The sequence below is a fragment of the Amphimedon queenslandica genome, unplaced genomic scaffold (genome assembly GCF_000090795.2).
Source record: "Amphimedon queenslandica unplaced genomic scaffold, v1.1 AMPQUscaffold_12291, whole genome shotgun sequence".
NCBI lineage: Eukaryota > Metazoa > Porifera > Demospongiae > Haplosclerida > Niphatidae > Amphimedon > Amphimedon queenslandica.
The window spans coordinates 5,314-16,246 of NW_003547471.1; the positions used below are offsets into that span (position 1 = coordinate 5,314).

General features: G+C 36.8%; 3 protein-coding genes across 5 annotated transcripts in view; 1 reads left to right on the forward strand and 2 right to left on the reverse strand.

Moving 5' to 3' along the window:
• LOC109588093 (hippocampus abundant transcript 1 protein-like) overlaps positions 1 to 62 on the forward strand; it is a 4,584-nt gene extending 4,522 nt beyond the window's left edge. The window contains exon 8 of the mRNA XM_020004281.1: positions 33 to 62. Coding sequence (XP_019859840.1) covers positions 33 to 62 — 30 coding nt within the window. The remainder of the gene's footprint in view (positions 1 to 32) is intronic.
• A 3,881-nt stretch (positions 63 to 3,943) lies between these two features.
• The window catches only part of LOC109588094 (uncharacterized), an 8,822-nt gene continuing 1,832 nt past the window's right edge, over positions 3,944 to 10,933 (reverse strand). The window contains exons 7-16 of one of the 3 annotated variants that reach the window (XM_020004283.1): positions 9,257 to 9,263; positions 5,700 to 6,228; positions 5,200 to 5,658; positions 5,052 to 5,155; positions 4,835 to 4,978; positions 4,609 to 4,783; positions 4,518 to 4,556; positions 4,428 to 4,466; positions 4,100 to 4,381; positions 3,944 to 4,050 (exon numbers count right to left, since the gene is read on the reverse strand). In XM_020004283.1, the coding sequence (XP_019859842.1) occupies positions 4,540 to 4,556; positions 4,609 to 4,783; positions 4,835 to 4,978; positions 5,052 to 5,155; positions 5,200 to 5,658; positions 5,700 to 6,228; positions 9,257 to 9,263 (1,435 nt within the window). In that variant the 3' untranslated portion in view covers positions 3,944 to 4,050; positions 4,100 to 4,381; positions 4,428 to 4,466; positions 4,518 to 4,539. Of the gene's footprint in view, positions 4,051 to 4,099; positions 4,382 to 4,427; positions 4,467 to 4,517; positions 4,557 to 4,608; positions 4,784 to 4,834; positions 4,979 to 5,051; positions 5,156 to 5,199; positions 5,659 to 5,699; positions 6,229 to 9,256; positions 9,264 to 9,523; positions 10,505 to 10,591; positions 10,921 to 10,933 lie in introns of those variants that run through there. The other 2 variants (XM_020004284.1, XM_020004282.1) reach the window with 2 other exon arrangements.
• LOC109588095 (kelch domain-containing protein 3-like) lies at positions 6,722 to 8,057 on the reverse strand. The gene is made up of 5 exons (XM_020004285.1): positions 7,904 to 8,057; positions 7,326 to 7,859; positions 7,109 to 7,278; positions 6,861 to 7,054; positions 6,722 to 6,811 (listed from the first exon to the last, which is right to left on the reverse strand). Exons 1-4 carry the CDS (start codon positions 7,914 to 7,916, stop codon positions 7,034 to 7,036), a joined length of 738 nt encoding a protein of 245 aa, XP_019859844.1. The 5' UTR covers positions 7,917 to 8,057; the 3' UTR covers positions 6,722 to 6,811; positions 6,861 to 7,033.

The following is a 10,933-nucleotide window of genomic DNA, read 5'->3' on the forward strand; positions in this document are numbered from 1 at the left end:
TTCACTATTCATACCATCGGCATCTATTGTAGTACCTACTGCCCACTGTCCTTTATTGTTAGTAACTAAAATAGATACATACAGTTAGTCCCTTGCCATTATCATCCCACTATACTGACCTAGTTCATTTAACATGGCAACATTCGGTTTAGTGATGTATTTGGAAACAGAGGGACACTGTTGACATCCTCCAACAGTTACTATCCAGACACAATGAGGAATACTCATACTGAATGATGAGAGAGAATGACCATATCTCTTACTAACAGAGTGAGGTACATCTAACTGTTAATAGAAATAAATTAATAATGTACATGTATCTCACTGTACATACCGTATAGCTTGAAATTTTCGTGGAATGTAAATTTCGGGATTTTCGTAGTTATGGGCTGCCCACGAAAATTAAACCCACGAAATCATTGAAGTGCCATCCTTACAGGCTATGTAAACTGTCAACCACGAAAATTAAACCACGAATTGCCCCACTAGGAGCAAACCACGAAAATATCGACCCACGAAAATTTCAAGCTATACGGTACCTTTATCCAGGAATTTTGATTGGTGTTAAAGATCCAACAATCATCTAATGTATCTTTAGTCTTATCCCTCCCACCACTTATGACTAGCATAGGATAATTTGATCTAGTCATAACAATAGCACCTGCATGATGGTATCTACCCACAGGCCATTGATCTGTTGCTTCAGGTTTCTTTATACACTGCCAATTCTAAACATGCATGGATAGTAAAGGAATTAGCAAAGACTTTAAGTCTACATTCAGAACACATACATATAGCTTACCACAGTGCTGAGTGATATCTCTAATATATAAATATTGTTAGTAATAGCATCTTTATCACCATCATTAGTCTCTCGTCCACCAAACAGAACAGCTCTAGTGTTGTTGATCTTTTCAATGATGAAGCTCTCAGCAGGTGGTATACACTGACCATTGATTGAAGGATTACTCCATTTTTCTAAATTAAAAATTAAATTGACACTTGATAATTTCAAACAATTATAATAATTAAACTTTACTTGATGATATATTATATATTGAGTGCTCATTAGTACGCCAGTCTCCATTAGGTGCCTTAATATATTTATAATGAGGTAGTTGTACCTCGAGTTGTACAGGTGGTTTAGATCCTTTTCCTCCTATCATTAGTAAATGGTGTACTCCATCATGTTCAAATGATATCATTCCACCAGCAGCTCTCCTCATAACTGGTCTAGTTGCATCAGTTGGCTCTATTTCTGTCCATTGAAGACTAACGGTATCCAGTTGTGTAATACTGTTGTGATGGCAGTCATCATGGCCACACCATCCCCCGAAATAATACAATTGACCATTTATTGCAGTACAGCAGTATTCAATGATTCCTAATGGAGGAGTACCAGTAGTACCTCTAGTGATCCATTCTCCAGTTGAAAGAGTAAAGTGCTGTACATCACAAGTGATCTTTCTTTTCTCGGCACTAGAATGTATTTGAGGAAAGCTGTTATGATGACCAGCCCACACATACAGTGAATGGTCTGTCGATACAGCGCGGTGATGGGCTCTTTTTCTCGGTCTATTATCTATGAATTGACAGTTAAAAACAAATTAAACAATAAATAGGATTGGTAACACTTTTACTTCTGAACGCCATAGGAGCTGTCCTACCAGCCTAGGCCCTAGGCTTAGTGCGAGCCCCACCCGTGCACCAAAACATAAAGACGCAGTAGTTTAGTCCGTATCCGTGGTATTAAATAGAATTCATTTATTCATCATTCATGAGCTATAATTTCCACAACTCTGCATGTGGAGCAGAACATAAAAGTTATTTAAAAAGTTTAAAGTTTTTATTTAAAACCTAACAAAGAAACATAATATTAACTCCAATCTTCATCCTTTTCATTCATTAGCGGTTTGCTTAATATCAGCTATATCTCCTTTTCTTGGTTTCTGGTGCGCAGGCTCGGCCTCCAACGATATTCTTCTTCCTGTCTATAGTTGCTGCTGATATTTCTTCTTGTATTCTTCATTATTCATACCATTGGTATCTAATGTATCACCTACTGTCCACTCTCCTTTACTGTTGAGAACTATAAAAAATGTATCATTACACACAATAATATTCATAGTGTATAACAAGTACTACTACACTCACCTAATTCGGTTAGCATTGTAGTGTTAGGGTATGTGATAAGTGTCCCTGTCTTATCAACACATCCTCCTACAGTTACTATCCAAACACAATGAGGACTCATAATGAACACTGAGAGAGAATGACCATATCTCTTACTAACAGAGTGAGGTACATCTAACTGTTAATAGAAATAAATTAATAATTTACATGTATCTCACTGTACATACCTTTATCCAGGAATGTTGAGTGATGTTAAAGATCCAACAATCATCTAATAAATTATCATCATCACCCTCCCCACCACTTATCACTAGCATAGGACAGTCTGATCCAGTTATAATAATAGCACCTGCATGATAGCATCTACCCATAGGCCATTGGTCTATTGCTTCAGGTTTTTTTACACACTGCCAGAACTAATAAATAAAATAAAATAACCACACCCATTAACAATGACATTAGTGTGTGTGATGTGTGTATACATTAGTCTCGCAAGCCAGATCCTTTCCACCTACAGTCATTGGGATGGACCCAAATGAGTTTGACTGTAGGCTGGGGAATGGTCTGACTAGCGAAACTATGCATACATTCAGTACACATAATTTAACATACCACAGTGCTAATTGATATCTCTAATATATAAATATTGCTGGTAAAAGTATTCTCGGATTCATCATTAGTCTCTCGTCCACCAAACAGAACAGCTCTAGTGTTGTTGATTTTTTCAATGATGAAGTGACTAGCAGGTGGTATACACTGACCAATGATTGAAGGATTACTCCATTTTCCTAAATTAAAATTATTAACATAATTTCAAACAGTAATATAAAACTTTACTTGATGATAGATTATACATTGAGTGCTCATTAGTACGCCATCTTCCACTAGGTAACTCAATATATTTATTATGAGGTAGTTGTACAGCTGGCTTAGATCCTCTTCCTCCTATCATTAGTAAATGGTGTACTCCATCATGTTCAAATGATATCATTCCACCACCGCCTCTCCTCATAACTGGTCTAGTTGCATCAGTTAGTTCTAATTCTCTCCATTGAAGACTAACGGTATCCAGTTGTGTAATACTGTTGTGAAAGCAGTTGTCATGGCCACACTTTCCCCCAAAATAATACAATTGATTATTTATTGCAGTACAACAGTATCCTTTCATTCCTAATGGAGGAGTACCAGCAGTACCTCTAGTGATCCATTGACCAGTTGAAGGAGTAAAGTGCTGTATAATACTAGTGATCCTTCTCTTCTCTTCACTATCATGTATTTCAGGTAAATCAGCCTGATCACCACCCCACACATACAGTGAATCACCCACTGATACAGCGCAGTGAGCAGCTCTTTCATCTAAAATGATTTTAAATGATCACTGGAATAGTAACAATAATACTTACTTGTAGCCTTAGACGCCATAAGTCACTGCGAAGCTCGAGCTAGCCTTTTAGGCAGTTTTCCCCCTCCAACTAAAAGGCGTGGCTATCAGATCAAAAAAATGATGATAATATCTAGGTGTGATAACGGCACAGTCAGCATGAATCAAGTTTGATATCAGTAGATTCAGTACTGGTGCAGTACTGACAGGTATCATTGCGGATCATGCCTGTTGATCCAGTACAAATCTTTACCATATTGTACCGTGACTGATTTCATCATTGCATTGTCACAGTGACTGATTGCCCAAACCCCAGCATGATCCACGTCGTCAGAACTAATTCAGACTAGATTCAGGTTCCAACTCTTGGTTGTATAGTTTAAAATTATATTTTCTACCAATTTAAAAAATAAATACTAGAAAAGGACAGTAAAAAACAATCAAAAGGATAAGCAAATATAATGGAGCAGCGAGAGTTTTAAATAGTAAGTCCTACAGATTTGCTTCTACTTCTAGTAAAACCATGTCATTGTTTGCTATGATGAAATTCAAACATAAACAATAGTCATCATTAGTAGTCCTTACTTTCTCTTTCAATCCCATCAGCTACAGCATTCTCTCCTATCTTCCTCAATGCTTGTATTAATGTATCATAAGTTGGACCGCCTTTACTTTTTACATCATCAGCTTGTTGCAGCCATTTTTCTAAACAAATTCTGAAGTGATTACTAATATCTCCACGTTCATTATCAATAGCATTAAGTGTACGAGGGAGCAGACCCAGGTGAAGACCAAGATCATAATAACTGACACCAGAATATCCATGCTTCTTTAGTATATCAAGTATGCCAACAAGATCACTGGTATCTATGGAAATAATGAAATGAATTATAAAAAATAAATTGTAACTTACTTAATAGTTCTTCATGATTGGTAGGACCATCCACTGGATCTATTACAGTGAAAAACACAAAACACTGAATTATACAGTTAAAAAACATACCATAACTTGCGGTAAGTGATTGTTAGATCACAGCGTTGACTGCATGTAAAAAATATTACAAATTGACTAATAACTATTTAATGATGCTCACCAGTTGTTAATACAATGTTTAATTTTTTAATATCAGATTTAATTCCTCTCAATGTTACAGGATAATTTAAATATTTATCTGCACCTTCACCAGGTTCAGCTGTGATTTTAATTAAGCGTTGTGGAAAGTTAGGAGGAGACATGCTGCCATAGTCATCAATTGCTCTCTGACTAACCTATTGAAAAAATATCCATAATAATACAAATACAATTTGAAAAGAGCTCACTTTTGTTGGAGTGTCATAAGGTGTAACTGACCATCCCTTAGGACATGGCTTATCAAAGCAAAACTCAATAAAATCATTTTCCTCTTCAAATAAAAAATATAGATCGTTTATTGTTTCATTATTTTTGAATTTTTCATTAATATGCTGTCAAAAATAAATTCAAAAATATGTCATATATATACATGTATGCGCAGGAAACTGCAAGTTAATTACATACCTTCTTTAGTGCATTAAGATCTTTAGAGAGCAAAAACTTTATTAACCATTCCCTTCCTGGCCTCCTCACCTCACGTACCACTTGACCATAGTATGATTTATTAGCTAATAAAAATATCAAAGCTAAATAGCTTTAGTATTATGCTTACTAAAAAATGAGATGCTTGTACGTACATATTCTATTAGACTCCACAAACAAAATTCAGAGACATAAATGTTACCATAACAACCATTAGAGACAAAATTTCCTCCATTCACAAGTTTAAACTGGTAAGGTGTTTTATCACTAGGAGCAGTGGCAAAGCTAAAATTACAGTGAGAAGGTATTTTTATGGACACACAGTGCTGTATCTCCAGTTTAACAGGCTCAAGAAAAGGCTTAGAGGTATTTATAGCATATACTGCACTAACAAGCTCAGTGTCTTCTGGGAATATAAAATCTCCTCCTATAAGAGCAGTGATAGTGACCTGTACAGTATCAGAGGGTAGCACTGCTCCTTGTGGTATTGTTATCCTTATGCCATATTCCTCCCAGTTAACTAGCTGGGTAGATTCACTGTGAATAAGAAATGAATTCTTTGCAGCAACATGTACACCTTTAAGTTCATCTATAAGGATATAACTAATGTTCTGTACATTAAAATAATACCTTGAGTTAAATGTTTCTTTAATATTTGGTCTCTTTTAGTTAGTTCCTTGTCTTTATTTTGTAACAGCTGATTTAGCTTTTGGATCTCACTTTCTTTATCTTCTAGCTCCTTCTTCATCTTTTGTAACTCATAATTATAATTTTGTATCTTTTTTGAAATCATCTCGTCCTTTTGCTGCAGATGTTCCAAAAATTTCTTTGTCTCTAGCATTTTGTCTTCTAGTTTTTTTTCCATTTCTTCTTTCTTTCTTTCCGAATGAGGAGCCTCCTGTAGCTCCCTATCCTTCTCCTGTAGCTCCCTATCCTTCTCCTGTAGCTCCCTATCCTTCTCTTGTAGCTCCATATCCTTCTCTTGTAGCTGATGACAATATCTTCTTATTTCTTGATCTTTCTCTACTTCTTCTTTTTCCTTCTGCTCCATCTGTTGATGAAAAACTTGTGCTTCTCTCTCCTTCTCTTCAAGACTCTTCATAAGAGCTTGTACAGTTTGCTCAATATCGGCTGTATCTCCTTTTCTTGGTTTCTGGTACTCCTTCAACCATATTGTTCCTCCTATTTGTAGTTGCTGCTGATACCTCTTCTTGTATTCTTCATTATTCATGCCATTGGTATCTAATGTATCACCTACTGCCCACTCTCCTTTACTGTTAGTAACTAAAACAGATGCATACAATTAATCCCATACCAATACCGTATAGCCACTTAATTTCGAAGGTAAAATTTTCACTGGTTTTGCAGATTTTCCGTATCCACAACAGTTAATTTGCTAAAATTATCCATCTGAACCTATAATCATGTGTACTTTAATAAAATGGCTCTCTTGGGTGTGGCTTCAATCATGGAATTTAAACCATGAAAGTTAAATCATGAAAAAAGACTTGTGGCCTGATTCGCGAAAGTTTATTGCCTCAAAATTTTGTGGCTATACAGTATATCATCCAACTATACTGACCTAGTTCAATTAACATGGCAACATTAGGTTTAGTGATGTAGTTGGAATCAGAGGGACACTTTCCTCCAACAGTTATTATCCAGACATAACGAGGACTACTCATACTGAATGATGAGAGAGAATGACCCCATCTCTCACTAACAGAGTGAGGTACATCTAACTGTTAATAGAAATAAATTAATAATTTACATGTATCTCACTGTACATACCTTTATCCAGGAATGTTGAGTGACGTTAAAGATCCAACAATCATCTAATGTGTCATTATTCTCATCCCTCCCACCACTTATCACTAGCATAGGACAGTCTAATCTAGTTATAATAATAGCACCTGCATGAGCGTATCTACCCACAGGCCATTGGTCTATTGCTTCAGGTTTCTTTATACTGAACACTGCCAGGACTAATAATAGAATTAATAATGACATATAGTATGCATACACATAATTTAACATACCACAGTGCTGATTGATATCTCTAATATATAAATATTGTTAGTAACAGTATCATCATCATCAGTCTCTACTCCACCAAACAGAACAGCTCTAGTATTGTTGATCTTTTCAATGATGAAATCATAAGCAGGTGGTATACACTGACCAATGATTGAAGGATTACTCCATTTTCCTAAATTAAACTTATAAATATAATTTCAAACAACAATAAAACTTTACTTGATGATATATTATATATTGAGTGCTCATTAGTACACCATAATCCTTTCAGCCTTTGTGACTCGGCATATTTATAATGAGGTAGTTGTACAGCTGGTTTAGATCCTCCTCCTCCTATCATTAGTAAATGGTCTACTTCATCATGTTCAAATGATATCATTCCACTACTGCTTCTCCTCATAACTGGTCTAGTTGCATCAGTTGGTTCTAATTCTCTCCATTGAAGACTAATGGTATTCAGTTGTGTAATACTGTTATGATAGCAGTCGTCATGGCCACACTCTCCCCCAAAATAATGCAATACACCATTTATTGCAGTACAGCAGTATCCAATGATTCCTAATGGAGGAGTACCAGTAGTACCTCTAGTGATCCATTGACCAGTTGAAAGAGTAAAGTGCTGTATATAACTAGTGATCCTTCTCTTTTCTGCACTATCATGAACTGCAGGCAACTTATTATGATGGCCAGCCCACACATACAGTGAATGGTCTATCGATACAGCGCGGTGATAGGCTCTTTTCCTCGGTTTATCTATGATTGACAGTAAAAACAATAATGGATTGGTAACACCTTACTTTTGAATGACATAGCTGAGCGACAGTACCAGGCTGTTTAGCAAAATTAATACCAATTAGCCAGCTACAAAGCAAATAATTTTAATCTGATTTGATTTCAACCCGACGCATCCCTGTATGGTATCAAGGATTTTGGGTAGCCTGGCTGGTGGCTGCACAGGAAGCTGAGAGCAACAGGCATGGCCCAACAATGATGCAGTCAGGGCTGTATCAAAATACAAATCAGACTTAATTCATTGATTTGACTGTGTAGTCAGCCATAGCCAATAGTAACGTATAGGGCGGGGCATTTCCGGCAGTAAAATAAACTGTTTTCTGTGTTTTGAAGAAAAAAGCAAAATGAAAATTACCTATGTGGTTAAAATACCCAGCCATAGATCATATCATTATCATATAGTATTGATTTGATATCGATATTGTAAAGCTTTAAAGGTGTGGTTGATTAATAATAAATTTTCCAAAACTGAAATCGTGTTTATTGTACAAGTCTGTATGTGACATATCTGCCAGCTGTTTCACTTGGTCTTATGATCTTTACTACCTAATTAATAAATGGAGGAAGGAGAGAGATAAATAAATATTGTCAATTATAATTATTGTCACTAAAAGTATTCTCAGATTCATCATCAGTCTCTCGTCCAACAAACAGAACAGCTCTAGTGCTGTTGATTTTTTCAATGATAAATGCATAAGCAGGTGGTATACACTGACCAATGATTAAAGGATTACTCCATTTTCCTAAATTAAAATTATTAACATAATTTCAAACAGTAATATAAAATCTTACTTGATGATAAATTATACATTGAGTGTTCATTAGTACGCCATCTTCCACTAGGTAACTCAATATATTTATAATGAGGTATTTGTAAAGCTGGTTTAGATCCTCTTCCTCCTATCATTAGTAAATGGTGTACTCCATCATGTTCAAATGATATCATTCCACCACCGCCTCTCCTCATAACTGGTCTAGTTGCATCAGTTGGTTCTATTTCTGTCCATTGAAGACTAATGGTATCCAGTTGTGTAATACTGTTGTGATAGCAGTCATCATGACCACAATAACCCCCAAAATAATACAATAGATCATTTATTGCAGTACAACAATATCCAATGACTCCTAATGGAGGAGTACCAGTAGTACCTCTAGTGATCCATTGACCAGTTGAAGGAGTAAAGTGCTGTATATTACTAGTGATCCTTCTCTTCTCTTCACTATCATGTATTTCAGGTAAATCAGCCTGATCACCACCCCACACATACAGTGAATCACCAACTGATACAGCGCAGTGAGCAGCTCTTTCATCTATATGATAATAGATGATCACTGGAATAGTAACAATAAGTACCTACCTGTAGTCTTGGGCAATTGTGATGCCATGAATGGACCCACTGCCAAGCTCTAGAGCCTTAAATCTAGAGAATGAGAGATCGAGATATGCCGGGAGCCCCACCTCCTATAGATTCAGATCGATCAATGAGATCATGCCTAATTAAAAACTCCGTTAACCATGTAGATATATGCAGAAGACATTGTATTTATCTACACAAAGCATTCGAAACATGAACATCACATCTTGTCTGTATTAATATTTAAAATTAGAAGAAACAGAAAAGAAAAAAGAAATCAAAAGAGAATTAAAAACCGAAGATAGAAATATAATAAGCAGAACAGCAAATAACTAAAAGTATACAAGTTTTAAAACTATTTAAGGCTAAGCAGCCACTACTAATCAAATCTTAATCCTTTTCAAAAACTCCAATACTTGAGCCATAGTAGGACGGTTTTTAGGATCAACTTTAAGTCCTCTTTGTATGAGAGACTTCATATCAGACCAGGAGACACTACCAGATTGTCGTGCTCTTCTTGCTGTCTCCATTTCTGGTGGACGACATAAGTTCATTTCCATAAGGAGAACAGAGTAACTGTAGACATCCATTGCTGGACTGTGTTGATCAGGATCACGAGCTTCTGGTGCAGCATATGCTGGATTGCCTGGCATATAGGGACCAGTGCCAGTCCTAGCAGTGGTAGCTTCCACTACTTTAACTGTACCATAATCTGCTACTTTAGCTTCATAACCAGCAGGCCCAGTGCAAGGCTTTAATAATACGTTAGGACTGCTCACATCTCTGTGAATAATAGGTGGTTGAAACAGGTGAAGGTAGTTGAGGCCTAAAGCTACATCTTGAGCAATACTCAGAATCTGTTGATTGGTTAATTGGTTTCTCTGCAGCTCCTGATTAAGACTAGTGCTCATCAGCTCGGTCAAGATGAGAGGATTACCCACTCTAGTTGCACCAATAAACTGGACCAAGTTAGGATGACGTATTTGTGATGCTACAGTCATTTCCCTAGAGAAGAGAGCTAAATTATAATTTGAGATGATGATAGTATGAAGTGACTTGACAGCTACTCTTAAACCTCTAAAGATTCCAACTGTAACGACAGCATAAGCTCCTCTTCCTAACTCCTCATCTGTTAAAGTCACCTCATCTTTATTAATAACCCAGTGATCATCAGTAAGCTCTGCTTGTTGCTGGTACCTACGAACTGCATCTTGAGACTGACGCAGCTCTTCATCCTTCTCCTGTAGCTCCCTATCCTTCTCCTGCAGTACCACCTGATGCTCCCTATCCTTCTCCTGTAGTTCCCTATCCTTCTCCTGTAGCTCCCTATCCTTTTCCTGCAGTGCCACCTGATGCTCCCTATCTTTCTCTTGTAGTTCCCTATCCTTCTCCTGCAGCTCCCTATCCTTCTCCTGTAGCACCCCTAGCTGAAGCTCCCTACCCTCCTGTAGTGCCTCCAGCTCCATATTCATTTCTTTTAGCTTTTTATGCTTCTTCCTTACCTCCCTATCCTTGACCTGTAGCTCGTTATCTTTCTCAAGTATCATGATATCCTTTTGTTGTAGTGCCTCCTGTAGCTCCAGCAGTATCACCTGATGCTCCTTATCTTTCTCAAGTATCATGATATCCTTTTGTTGTAGTGCCTCCTGTAGCTCCAGCAGTACCACCTGATGCTCCCTA

Excerpts from the sequence above, each read along its gene's own strand:
- LOC109588095 (XM_020004285.1), bottom strand. Across the intron at positions 7,279-7,325 it reads AATATATAATATATCATCAA|GAAAATGGAGTAATCCTTCA; the intron begins GTAAAGTTTTAT and ends AGTTTAATTTAG. Across the intron at positions 7,055-7,108 it reads AGATATCAATCAGCACTGTG|TCCTGGCAGTGTTCAGTATA; the intron begins GTATGTTAAATT and ends TTCTATTATTAG.